Source organism: Octopus sinensis, unplaced genomic scaffold (assembly GCF_006345805.1).
Source record: "Octopus sinensis unplaced genomic scaffold, ASM634580v1 Contig14649, whole genome shotgun sequence".
NCBI lineage: Eukaryota > Metazoa > Mollusca > Cephalopoda > Octopoda > Octopodidae > Octopus > Octopus sinensis.
This window is the reverse complement of record NW_021833295.1, coordinates 1-14486: the sequence shown is the minus strand read 5'-3', so window position 1 is coordinate 14486 and position 14486 is coordinate 1. Positions and strand designations below refer to the sequence as shown.

At 37.8% G+C, this 14486-nt stretch overlaps 1 protein-coding gene across 1 annotated transcript; it reads left to right on the top strand.

The window, feature by feature from the left end:
- The first annotated feature begins 560 nt into the window (after positions 1 to 560).
- Positions 561 to 1649, top strand: LOC115230159 (general transcription factor II-I repeat domain-containing protein 2-like). Its single transcript, XM_029800371.1, has one exon. It carries the CDS (start codon positions 561 to 563, stop codon positions 1647 to 1649), a length of 1089 nt encoding a protein of 362 aa, XP_029656231.1.
- Positions 1650 to 14486: the final 12837 nt, after the last annotated feature.

Genomic DNA, 14486 nt, shown 5'->3' with positions numbered 1-14486 from the left:
CACTAATAAGCTCAGCTCTTTACTAATCACTAATATTGTCTTTTTGATTTTTGAGTGTTGTACATGCGAGGCTATTAACACTATGATTTTCGAATAATACTCGCTTTGTACTTTTTTACTGAAAAAATTCGAGAAACTTAATCTAGTCCATTTTGGCTTGTTTTTTCAGATTCTTGTTCATTATTTTCAAAATCTTTTAAAGAATTTTGATTTTCATGTTTCATTTTTTGTGTTTTCAATGCTTAAAAAATATTTACTTTTGAGAAGATCAAAAATATCAATTTCAAAATTTTTTATCTGATTTATTAAAAACTTTGAAACAATTTCTGACCCTCTCTTTAAACAAGTCTTCCCATGGCATTTTCGTAAAAAGACACTAGACCAGGGGTTCTCAAGTGCGGCCCTCGGGGCCGCATGCGGCCCCGAGAATCTTTTTTGCGGCCCCGACTTCCAAACTTTAAAATAAATTTTGGATATAAAATTAATTGTAAATTAATATTATTAAAGATATATTTTAACTACACGTGTTTGTAAATATATTTCAGGTTGAGTATTTTTTCATGCCATCAAAGAAATATCGAACATTATCTCAAGAAAATAGAGAATTTCAAATTGAATGGGAAGAAAAGTTTTTTTTCGTTGAACTGAATGTTAAAGCTGTTTGTTTGATATGCAACTGTGTCATTAATTCATTGAAAAATTATACTATTGAACGTCATTATAAGAAGCACTCCGAAATATACAATTTATATCTCGGAGAGTCAAGGAAAAAAAAACTCAATATATTAAAGACGTCATTTAAAAATCAGTCCTCAATATTTAAACCAGTGGAAAATAAGCATCAGTTATTAACGTCTTATAAAATTAGCCACCTTCTTGCTGTAAATATGAAACCTTATTCTGACGGAGAAATTATTAAAACTGCTATTTCCATTTTTTGTGATGAATGTTGTCTGTCAAATATACAAAATATTGCAAAACGATTACCATTAAGTAATGATACTATTACAAGAAGAATAGAATGTATTTTTGAGGACCTTGCCCGTCAGCTAATCAAGTTCTTTACTATTAAAAATAATTTTTATAGAACATCGAAAGATTTTTTATATCATTCTTTTGCTGTCGACACGAGTAAAGATATCTCTGATACCGAACAAATGGTCGTATGCATTAGAGGTGTCACTTCGGATTTTAAAATTTCTGAAGAATTTTTTTCTCTTCGTTCATTAAAAGGCACTACAAAAGGAATGGATGTACTTAACGAATTCCTTGAAAGTATTAAAGAATTTGACATTGATCCTTCCAAAATAATTTCCATATGTACTGATGGGGGGGCGAATATGATTGGTCGTAATAAAGGGTTTCATGGACTTTATTCAGAATGGAGACTTGAAAAAAATCTTGATCCTATATTTTGGCAACATTGTATCATTCATCAGGAGAATATAATCGCAAAGTCACTTAAAATGCAAAATGTAATAAGTACGGTGTTGTCCATTGTGAATTGGATACGCGGTAAATCTCTCAATCACAGGAGATTTAAAAAAATGTTAGTGGAAATTGACACAGTGCATAATGATGTGCTTTACCATACCTTGGAGGGATCAAATAATGCTCAAAGATACAATTCATTTTACTTGTTTGAGTGAAAATAAAGCTAACGGTTCATTTGAAAAATATACTACCATTATCAGTCACCTTATTGTTGAATTTGAAAAACGTTCTAAGGTTTATTAAAATTAGTTTATTTTAAGAATTTTGATGAAATTTTGCCATCAATGAAAATTTTTGCAGCACCATTCAATATAGATCCTAAGAATGCTCCGCCATCACTCCAATTAGAATTGATAGACCTTCAATCAGATGTGCAATTTACCTCAGTGCAAAAGATTGAAAATTTAATGGAATTTTATAGTTCACTTCCCAAAGAAAAATATCCGAATATACTCATAAATGCTTATAAATATGCTTCAATGTTCGGATCCACTTATTTATGTGAGTCAATTTTCAGTAAAATGATTCACATAAAAAATAAATATCGAAATAAATTGACTGATAATCACTTATGCCAGCTTTTGCGATCTACATGTGCCTCCTATATTCCGTGTTATGACAAATTAGTTAACAATTAGTTAAAATAGCTAACAATTTTTCGTTTTAGTTAACATTTTTCGTTTTAGTCATTTTCCTTTAATTAATTAAGACTAACTATCTCGGTTCTGAATAAAAAATGAATCTAAAAAAAAATTAGTTAAAAGTTAATGAAAGTTTTAATTTAATTTATTCTGCGGCCCCGAAGACAATGGTTAATTATCGATTTGGCCCCGACGTTAAAAAACTTGAGAAACCCTGCACTAGACCTTAAATTCAATTTCTTGTAAGAATTATAGACCGAAAGATTCGAGTTTTCAACAATTCCGTCAAATAGATCAACTTTCGTTGGGTAAAATTACTCTTGGAAGATTTAATTATCCCAATATCCATGGTTAAGCAAACCAGAATTATTTTTAGTCAAAAAAATATTTTCATATATTCCAAATTCGTTTCGATATAGTGCGCAGGCCAGTTGTCAATCAATAGTAAAATTCGATTTTTGAGCTGTAAATCAAAATTAACCAACAAATCCATAAATATAAATCCAGTCACCCAAGCTCATTGTGAACTATAGTAGAAAATGAATCATCTATAGCAGGGCTGGCCAACCCAAAACGTTTTTTTCGACTTGAGAGAAGAAATCAAAAGTTTTATGATGCATAAGAAAATGACATTACTGAATTAAATGATGAAGAATGGATGCTAGATCTGTGCTTTTTGGTAGATATAACCGAAAAATTAATCAATTAAACAAGGAGTTACAAGGACAGGATAATTTGATTACTAATGCATGCCATCAAGTCAAAGCATTTCGAATGAAATTGTCATTGTTTGAATGTCAAATAAGAAATGGAAATGATCAACATTTTCCAACGCTAAATCAATTTAAATCAACAGCCATTGTAAAAATTTCTTCAAGTACGCTGATGAAATAAAAAATCTTGCTGCAGCATTTGACAGTCGATTCTCGGAACTAAAAAAATATGAGAAATGTTTGAAACATTTTCTTCTCCATTTCATGTTGACGTTTCTATTGTTTCAAATACTTTGCAGACGGAAATAATTGACCTACAGTGCAACAGTGAACTAAGACTGTTTATCCTACTATATCCAAAATTGACTTTTTATAACAAATATGTGACTGCAGAAAAATATCCCAACTTAAGAATTTTTGCACAAAGAGTTGTAAGCTCCTTTGGATCTACTTACGTATGTGAATCATTCTTTTCGAAATTAAAGTTTAGTAAAGAGATATAATCTTCTTTAACAGATAAAAACTTAGAAAACCAATTAAGATGTGCAACTAGTAATTGTGAAGTTGATTTGAAAAAATTAAGTGAAGATAAAGAAAAACAGATTTCTCATTGATACGTATAATTGACTGAATGCTATTTTATACTAATAAAATCTTATCTGTGTTGTTTTGATATCTATCCTTAGTATGTACATTATATGCGGCCGCGGAAAGGATTCCATTTGGACAAAGTGGCCCGCGATGCGATTTGGGTTGGCCAGCCTGATCTATAGTCATAATTTCAAATACATCGAGGCATTTTTGGTCTTAAAATCATCACTGGTTCCAAATTATGGGTTCCGCTCATGTTTGAGCATATCATAATCGAGACACAATTTTTAAAATTGTTGTAAATTTTTTTGAATGTTTTGAAATAGCGTTTTTCTTCAGTAAAAAATGTTTATTGTTTTTCTTGATTTTGTCTTCGAAATCCATCAGTTAGTCGTTTGAACAAAATTTCATCATTTACTTCCTTATAATTAACAATTTCAGTTTTTTCTTCAAAAGTAAGCCGAGTATACCATTCAAGAAAGGAATTGGAAGATTAAATTGTTATTAAAAAAAATTTCTATTTAAAATTAAATTCTAAATTTCAACCAATTTGCGAAGGCCAAGTGTATCTTCAAAAACACAATTTTAAAAGAAAAATGGAAATTAAGTATTTAAAATCACAAGCAGCTGTTATATCTCGATGGCTAGCATCATAGAAACAAATAAAGGTCTTATCAAAGTAATTAAAATGGTCTTAGCATTTTGATGTAAATCAGCAGAAAGACTAAAAATTTGATTTAAAAAGCAAGTTTGACCAAATAAGCACATCAATAAAAATATTGGGGATCATATGTTATCCAATTAGGTTTGAGTTGATTGGCTGCCTTCTCACTCGTACTAAATATAGACTTGTACACCTCCGTGGACTCCCCCTCCTGAATACTCCTCGTCGTCTCACTCCTCACTTCAACTCCCCGAGTAGTCCGGTCGGAATCCTCGTTCACAATCCTCTTTGTGGCAGACGACAGTTCCAATCCATGCCTGTGTTTCTCAGACTTACACTTCCCCGACTTTGCCCTCCGTGCCAACATGAGTGCCTCCACCTCCTGAACTCGTCCACGTCTGGGAATTGATAGTAATGACATCCACATCCCCCTCAAACACAGCAGAACACTGCATAGGCCACAAATACTCAAACTATAGGACAGGACGACTGGTTGATTGCGTCCAACGCCTTTCTGCTGAGAACACAGCCACAGGGCCTCAAATATACGAATCTGAGTAATGAAGACAGCCTACTTGTGGTGACCGTTCATTTCCACGTTGGTGATTGGACATTTGAAGGGGAGACGTGTCGGTCGTTGTATCCATTTCCCAGGATTTGTTGCTTTTCGTGGAATAAATCGTTGTCACATAAATTGAGTTCGGTGACATGCTGGGATATAGTCAGAAAATAACTTTTAGTCGCTTGATGTGGTCAAATTGGGAGGCGAGGGGAGAGGATGTCTTGTCGAGAAGGAGGGCAATCACAGCCTCCTTATTATACAGTCTGATACTCACCAACGGAATGCCAACCTGCCCAATTCACAAGACACTATTGGCTTCTTTAAGGTGTGCTGAGATATTGAGCAGGTTCGCCATTTTGTTTCGTGGACGGACTCTCTGTCTTTCTGTTATGTATCAGATTGTTTAACTTACTATCGGTGGCTTGGGTTTTTCTTTGACCATCTCTGTCCTATGTGGTATGCTTCCTCCATCTCCTCCCATTTGCTTAAAACCACAACGAACAAAAAACACAAATTGATATTTTTTGTAAATAAATTATTTTTTATATAAATATCATACAATTTTATAACTATTAATAAAATTCATTCAAATTAATAGATGAAAATCAATTTTTCACTGCCACCAAATTTCTGTTAATATTCATTATCGCAAGTCTCTTATTATGCTTTATTGCATATTTTTGGATTTTGAATTATTCAGAAATTTCTTTTTCCTTCATTCGAAAGCAGCTCTTGTTTATTTAAAGCGAATGTTTATAAGAAAATTCATTCTCCGACACAGGCACCATTTCAAATTTGTTTTGTTTTTCTTTTTTAGACAACTTGGCAAATTTTCCGAAATAATTTGATGAATCAACAAGATTTTAACTTTCTTTACTACTCCCTAACTTGTTCAGTCCAGCTTTAAAATGTTGTTTTGGGAAAAGATTTTTCAGATGTTGCTCAAATAGATTTGAACTGCCTCGAGTTATTGTGAGAGTAAATAAAGATTTGACTATTTAAAACATAATAAAGTATCCATAGCAATGAAAACAAAGCAAGCACACGATGGGAGAGTATCCTCCTGCCAGTTTGGAGGTGCTTGTGACGAATTGATTCTCTCCTCCTCGCACGATGGAAAAGTGCGGCTGTGGGAGACGGACAATCTCAACTTGGTTTCCGATTTGGACACAGCCCACAACAAAAATGTCTGCAACGCAAAATTCTCACACGACTACAAAAAGTGGATTGATACAATTTATTGCAGAGTCTATTCAGGGGGTTGGGACAAGACAGTCTGCTGTACTGATGTGGAGACTGGGAGACCTCTGGTGAGAGTAGCTAAGTAAATTGCAGTGGAGAACAATTCATCCAGGGATAGTGACGTGGGTGGATGTCGGGGAATGGCTTGTTGCCTCTGTTTCCGATCCCGACCTTGTGTTACGAGTATGGGACTCCCGAAGTGGGACATGTGTCCACCAAACATTTGGTGGGAGTATATTACCCTCAGCATAGGTCTCCATAACTCCACCATCTCGTCTTGTTCTATATCGAAAAGTGGGGATAAAATATTCACCACCTCATTTGACTATACCGCGAAATGCTACGACCTCATTTCTCAACGACAGACCATGGATTTGAGGTATCGATGACATCACTTAGTCATAGAGGTCACACGTGTGCCATTTCTCGCGGGACACTCTCGGAGAACGCATATGTCACTGCTGGGTGTGACAGGAATCTGTGCTATTGGACGATAGCTGGAGGGGAGTACAGGTGGTTCTCGGTTTCTGAGTGAAGGCATGCGGGACCTGCCCAAATGAATGGGGGACATTATAGTTGTGTCTCCTCCTGTGTTTTTTCCCACGACAGTGAATGTTTTATTGTCAGATCTAGACCAATTTATTATTTCTTGTGGATTTGATCAGCGTCTAGTTTTGTGGGATGTGCAGACATGTTCACTGGTCAATAAATGGACAGTCAATGTCGGTCTGATACACGACGTGGATGTAAATATGGACAACTCTCAGTTCCTAATTGCATCAGAGGTACAATTCTTCTCTCATTTATAGAACGGAGCCATCCACACAAAGCAATTTAATTCTCCAGTCCACGACCATGTCCAAAAGAGAAGAAACACAGTTCATGTTATTCTTTTTACTCGATTTGAGTAGTGTCGAACCTGCAAGTCTTGCGTCGTGTCGACTGAACTAATCCATGACCAATGCATCGACTGTCGATTGGAAAACTGCACTAATTAGGATTTTTTAACACCAGAATTGAATTCTGATTTATATTGTTATTTTGCACGAAACACAAAAGAGAACTTTCAGTTTTTATCGTCGGTTGTGGCGTACTATCAGCATTTTCTAGTAGCATTCGACCATTTTCAGGTCATTTGCAAGGATAGTGAGAGGGTTGTCCATGGTCTCCGTTGAAACCAGGCGGTGCTTAGGGAATATGACTCCATTATGTAGGATTCATTCTCAAAATACATCCAAATACTCTTTATTTGTTGTCTAAGGTACTGAAGTCCCTCTATTGAACAATGTTTAATACAAATAGTGGAGAACTTGGATTAATGACACTCATGATCGGGGGAATTTCTGCAAAGAACAAAACTTACAGATTTGCTATGTAGTATCTATATCCTGCCTTCAAGAAACAAAAGTAAAAAATAGAAACTTGATAAAGACGTGAAAGCATATAAAATTATTCTTCTTTTCTGACATTTAATTTTCTATTTTGACAGCTGTTAGCTCCAATATGCCAAAAGCATGATTGAGCACTTTCCTAATCTTTTCGATGTTTTCTGAAACAAAATCTGCGTCATCCGAGTAAATCAGTTCTGTAGTCGAAATTGCTTTAATTTTCGCTTTTATTTCCTAGAAGGCAGCCTCAAGGTATATAACAAATAAGAGCCTGTAAGTCATCATTCTAATCTTGTCGCCTCTTGGCTTATTTTCTTGTCAAATGAGTTACTCAAGGTAAACATAAAGTAAAAAGTGGAATTAAAGAAAATCCAACTTTAAGTTATTTTTAGTCAAAACAGTTAAATTCAGTCTATGTTAATTTTTTTTTATTCAAAAATAACAATTGTTAAATGATTATATTCGATACTGGAGTAGCTAAGAGTCGTTTGAAATGAGATCGAGGAATTCTGTTGAATGAAAATTAAGTTGCACCTTTAAAATTGATATTTCCATCGCTATCCTGGTCGCAAGATTTAATTAGATTTCGACATTCTTCTTCTGTACAGCAGACACCCGCAAGATTAAAAACTTTGCTGAGTTCTCTGGCGTTTATTTTCCCGTTGCTGTCCAAGTCCAATTGGTCAAAACATTTTTTGACATCTAACAAAATGACTGGAAAAAAACTCTCGAGATCGGTTGAAATGAACTTTCTCGACTATTAGACATTAACCAAATACAAAACCATTCAAAGATGACCGAAATATTTGACATTCTCTTTTATTCATGCTGAAGGTCTGAACAATGTATATTTCACTTATGAATTGACTTTATTTTAATAAAAATACACGTTTATATACAATGACGCAGAGATTCATTGGTTGTGAATCATCTCGCTGAAACTAAGAGTGCTTAGAGCAAATGCGAATGAATGAACAAAGACTCGAAAACGTTCCAAATGATGAGAACAGTGACTATATTTTGCTAACTAAAACGAGAAAAGCAACTCCAGCCAAGGCAGAAAGCAATATTTGGAAAGTGTGTCGCATTCCCCCGACTTGGTGGGAGCCCTTTGTGAGCGGCCCGAGCATGTTTACAGTGCCGATGTATATGAACCCCCCGGTGCAGAAGGGAATCAAAACTCCCTCAATACGCGAACTCAAATTGCCCAAAACAAATGACAGGATGACGCCAAAAATGAAGCCCAGTGCCGTGACGAACTGAAGGAGTATTGCCTATCATAAGACATGGAAACAAGCCTGCTTTTTGGTGCAATTGGCGTTGATTAGACTGACAAAGTCCCCAATCTCGTTGGGAAATTCGTGGCACAGAATAGAAAATGACGAACTCAGTCCGAGAGATGTGCTGTGCATAAACGACGCGCCGATGATCAGCCCGTCAGTGATGTTGTGCACAAAATCCCCTACGAGGTTGATGAATCCTTGCGCCTTCATTGAAATCTGCTCTTTCGCACTGTGCTCTGCGTCACTTTTCTCTTTCGTTCTGCGACGGATGGTTGTCGACTCCGTGACAATCGGCTCCGAAGGTTCCTCTGGGGCGTCGGTCGGGGATGCTTTGAGAGTCAAATTGAGGACTTTTTCCATAGCAAAAAAGCCATAGAGTCCCACTAAAATGAAATATCTGTTGTTGGCAGTGTTGGCGGTGGTGAATATTTCAGGCATCAAATGGAAAAATACGTCCGAGAGCAACCCCCCGGAAGCAAAGGCGAGCAGAATCTACGAGTAGGACATTATCCATGTCACCTCCAAGGACCCGTCCCAATTACTTTTGTTTACGCTCACGAAAATGAGGAGAAGTGCAGGCAAAATGCCGACTGTGATTGCTGCGAGAATTGCCTGGACGATCGGGAAGTCGAGAAGGAGGTGGAGAGTGACCATTGTAGACTGGCTGTTGAAAATTAAATTCTGCACTTTTCTACGATTATATATCTTTTTGAGAATCAATAAAATAATTTAAATCAGCTCATTAGTGTTTGGGAGTTGTCGTAGAATGAATCAAATTAAAATTATTCAATCGCAATTACTCCTTGAATGGCTGATAATTATTAATTTACTTTTACCCCGGATAAATTGTTCTCTTTACACACACATTGACAAATCTTGTTCAAAAATTCAAATTTCTTATATTTCACTACTCTTAGATCATGACGTATTACTCGGAGTGTCGTTACTATCATTCCGTGTTCTGAGCTTTTTTCTTCAAAGTAATTTTTATTGGTAACTTTGATTAACAATCGCCTCAAAATTCACAATTGTCGTTTTCCTGGCTCAATAATCAACCACCAAATAGTTACTCCTATGCAGATAATCAAATTATTTGACAATAGTGTTTTTATAAATTGTTTGAGTAATACAACAAAAAAGCAACATCACAATTTGTTTACAAAATCATCGTAAAATATCAAACGTGTCACCATCCTCAATCATTTCACTGCAAAATGTGCGCGGCGGAGACTTGATCGGTATTTCTTCTACGAGCTGATCGTCCGAATTTACAGGGCGGTGGAATGTCGCATCAATCAGAGACTGCAAAGGCGTTTGTTTCCTTTCATTGCTCGTTGAATTGAGTTGACTATTCAGCGAAGGGAGGCTGTTGAGCATTGCGAGTGGCGTCGGCAATTTTTTAGAAACTTTCTGGATGGACTGCTTGTCTTCCATTTTTCGTTTCCTTGGCCGATAAATCGTAGGGACAGCCCGTTTATCAGGCACAATAAACGCATAGTTCTGCTGAATCTCATTTATCTCGTCCTGAGGAGCCTGTGGAGTGGCCGGTGGAGACACTCGGTCACAGAGAATGCAGGGTTTCTGAAAACGAATAATCGCCTGCTTTCCCGACGACTTGCGTATTTCATGCTTAAGCAACTCCGAACGTGCCATGTCCACCACACAGCTCAAAATAGAACGAGGAAACTCATCAGAACTCCCCATTTGGGACGAAGGGGCCACCCAGTCGTACATAAGTTCGATCGGGGACTTGGAGCCGAGCATTAAGTAGACCTCCACCACCGAGAGCTGTCCAGCCTTGCCGACAGAAAGTCCTCCTTCCCACAGGGCAGTCACACTTTCGAGAGAACCAGAGAAATTGGACAAATTGCGACTCAAATTGTTGGTATTTTGGAGAATACTGGACGTGTGGGAGTCCGTGTTGTGCAGTCGAATTCTCCCAGAAGAGGACACCAGTTGGTATGCCACAGCACTCTTCCCACTCGGAAGGAACATCCTCATGTCCCCATTCCCCAACCGTTCTCCCAACACTTCGAGCAGCACCCCCATTTGCTGTCCGTGAGGCACTCTCAACTGCAGATTAGCCACAAAGCCACTGCGTTGGACAGTCAGGAGAGCCTGGACAGACCGAGGACGGAGGGACAACATCAAAGTGTCAGGAAGGAAACTTGAGAGGACAGTTTCGTGTTTTTTGAACAATTCAGAGAGAGCATTGCTTCTGGGCATTTTGACCTTCAAATACTTCTCTTTGTGGGGGATTCCGAGTCTGGCGAGTGTGTTTTTGCCCACGAGGATGCTCCGATTAAAGACCAGTCCGTTCAGGAACTTGAGGAAATGTGGAGAAGAGTCCACCTTGCCCAGTCGACGGTACAATTCTCCGTAGGCGACGAGCACGGAGACTTGGCGAATGTCGGTGGGGACATCAGACCCGAAGGAGACATGTCCATCCAGTCGACGGAAATTACGGAAGAAAAATAGTCGAATTTGACGGACACTTTTGGGGGGTCTTGGCCGACGTGCATAATTTATTCGTGCAGTCAGTTTGTGGAAGTCCTTTCCGTATTTGCACAAGAGTGAGTAGAAGGCAATTCGGTCCTCAGTGTCCCATATCTTGGCCACCTTGGGAGGGGGGTCTGTGGTTTGTGGGGCAGTATCTTCCGTCTTGTTGACATCCTCCATGACCACAAGACTTAACTATTTAATAATTTTATTATTTTATTGAATATTATTAACAGGTTTGTTTGAATTTGTAATTACTACTGTCACTGTGATCATAAATGAGAAAACTTTTCACTAAAAATTGTTTTATACGTAAATCACATAGCTGATCCCTAAGAAGGACGTGTGTGACTCCCCCAAGGATTTGAGGCCAATCTATGCCGAATTTATATAAGTTGACAACGAAATGTGTAAACAATGCTTTCGGATAAGTGACAATCAACTGGGCACAAGAAGAATGTGCAAAAGAACAAGCCATAATCAATCAGATCATGATTTCTTAGACCATTTGTTACAAAAGTCTGGACTTGCTTATTGGATTGTCTGCTTTATTCAGAGTCTTATTAACAAATGGAAAATACGATTGACTTTTGAAAATAAATCATTGGGTCAAGTAAAAATAAGAAGAGGAATTTTGCAAGGAGACTTTGTCGCCACAGATCTTTGTGTTGGTATTGGACCCTTTGAGTCGAATGTTAAATGGAAAATGCCCGAAAGTAACAATGGGGAATCGGATACCGATACTTAGGAGTTCTTGAAGATATGAACAGTAATGTCCTTAAAAAAGAAATTATGGGGAAAATTTATAATGAGGCATCCACTCGGATTAAGACGGAATTAAACTCTGTGAATTTATTTAAGGCGATAAACGAATTTTCACTCTCTCTATATAAATGATTGATATCGAGCCAGGGGAATTTGAACAAATTGACAAAAATGTCAGCAGAATTCTTACGGAGAGCCATATTCACATGCGACCGGAAAACAAAGAAAGACTATATTTACCAAGAAATAAACTTGGAAGAGGTCTCGAGTGTGTCAGTAACAAATCTGAACGAATGCTATTCCAATTTTATCATGACTTGAAGCATAAAGCCGATTACGCCTAAGAAGAGAGGGAATTCTACGGGTCGTCAATTCACAGAAAACTCACATTGCCACTATCGTAGAATTCATATCCCGAAAGTACAATATCGAAAATATAAATGAACTGACAATAACTAAATTGGTGGAAATTGAACATGAATATCTAATGAGGCAGATTGAAACTAAGCCACTGCATTCTATTCTTTTCCAGTGTTTGAAGGACACTGAAGTTAATGAATCGCAGGATGGGTAGTTCATGGAAATAACTCGCCAATTAAGTTGTGGAAATTCGAGTGGACAGAACTATTTCTACGGATACGGCTGTTTCAAACAATAAACCAGATATTTTTGTCCATGACAAGATGAGGAATACAATTACACTCATTGAAGTTGGGATTACCTCACAAAATTGCCTAAAGCAAGTTGAAGTGGAAAAGTTCCACAAATATGACCTTTGGCAAATGAATTAGGGGCGATTCATCGGGCTAGAGTGAAGATAATCCCTGTTGTACTTACTCGGGATGGAATTGTCTCAAAATTCTTCAAAAGTCATCTGGATTCTATCGCAGTGGAAGACAGAGTGAAGGCATATATTCAAACACTCGTTTTAAGAAAAACATTGGAGAGTATGCAGGTGGAGACAAGACATGGAATATCGGTTCCCGGAGAGGAGCATGCAGTGATTGAGTGTCAACCGAAGGATTCTTCTCTACCAGGAATACGTGTACCGACTATGATAGTTGGGCATAAGAGACGAAGACTGTCCTAAATATAGATGCTTAAAAAAATGCTATTATAAATTTTTATTACTCAATAAAATTATTAACCTATATGTTAATTTGTAATTACTACTATATGTCACTGAGAAAACTGTTCACTAAAAATTCCAACCAACGCCAATCTCTACCCAAAAACAAAATAATTGTGTTTGATTCCGGCCCTGTCACAATTGACAGTGTGATTGGCTACGGTGATAAGAATATGTGTTAGTCACAGGCGGCTATTCGGTCATTTTTGCTGCCAAACGAAAGAAAGGCAATACCATGGCCCTCAAACAGTCCAACGTGAACACGGAAGCCAATCTAAACAGCTGCATTATGGAAATAAACGTGATGGTTTGTCCATTTCTTCATCCCAGAAAAAGTGCAGTCATCCCAACATCATTAAATACGTCGACAGTCATTACACCAAAATCGATTCCTTTCGTTCAGAAGTCTTTCTTTTGATGGAGTTGTGCAAAAGTGCTGGTTTTGTTTATTTTGTAGAAAGTGTGTTTCAGTTGTTGGAGGAGAATGCAGTCAAAGGACTCAAAGACGACCTCATTCTTCGAATCCTCAGAGACCTTTGCAGTGGACTGTCAGTCCTCCACGACAACTCTCCGCCAATCATCAACCGAGACATCAAAGTAGTGTTTCCCTCGTGTCCAGGCCGAGAATGTGTTGATAAACTCAAAAGGAGATTTTGTCCTCTGCGATTTTGGGAGTGCTGTGTACGAGACTCCCCTCGACGAGAATATGGACATTTCGGACATTTCTCAACTGGAGGAAGAGATCGCCCAGTTGTTGTGTGTCTCACAGTCGCAGAGCCACCACCTCGGGGTACCGACCCCCGGAAATGGTCGATTTGTACAGCGGAGAACACATTTCCTGCAAAGCTGACATTTGGGTTGTGCAGAGTTGTTGATTCGACTAGGCTGTGGGGTGTCTGCTCTTTCAGTTATGTTTTGTCGCCATGCCCTTCCAAGAGAACAAATTGGCCATTTTGTCAGCCAAATATTCGTTTCCCAAACCCTGCAATGCCCTGTTTGAGAGTGTCATTGGTCAGTTCTGTGGTCACTCACTTCCGTAGGGGACTGTCTCCAGGTCTCTCCCGCGAGTAGACCAAGTGTGGGGGACATTCTCAACTGCCTTAAGACTTGCACTTTGTCGAAGAAAGGCTCGAAAAAAACTAGTTTTCGCTTTATAAAACAAAAATCCGTTGATGTGAATGTTTATTGGTAGTTTGATCAGAAGCAAGTCCCCGATGATGTTTTTGAAGCAGCTCCTTTTGATTTTCCTCCAAATCCGTGGCCTTTGGACGAATCGGAGTTTGTGGCACAGGATGAGGGTGGACTCAACCCGTTTATGAACGAAGATGGATGTGTGAACGAGTCATTTAAAGATTCATGACCTAACTTGACATATTTGTTTTATTAATTATATTTGTTATTTTTATTGGAACATTCATGTTCTGTTGACGCGACTGTATCCCTAACAATATAACGGAGTCCATTGGCTTATATAGTCATAGGAATGGAATAGTTTTTTAAGACTCCGGGTTCGGG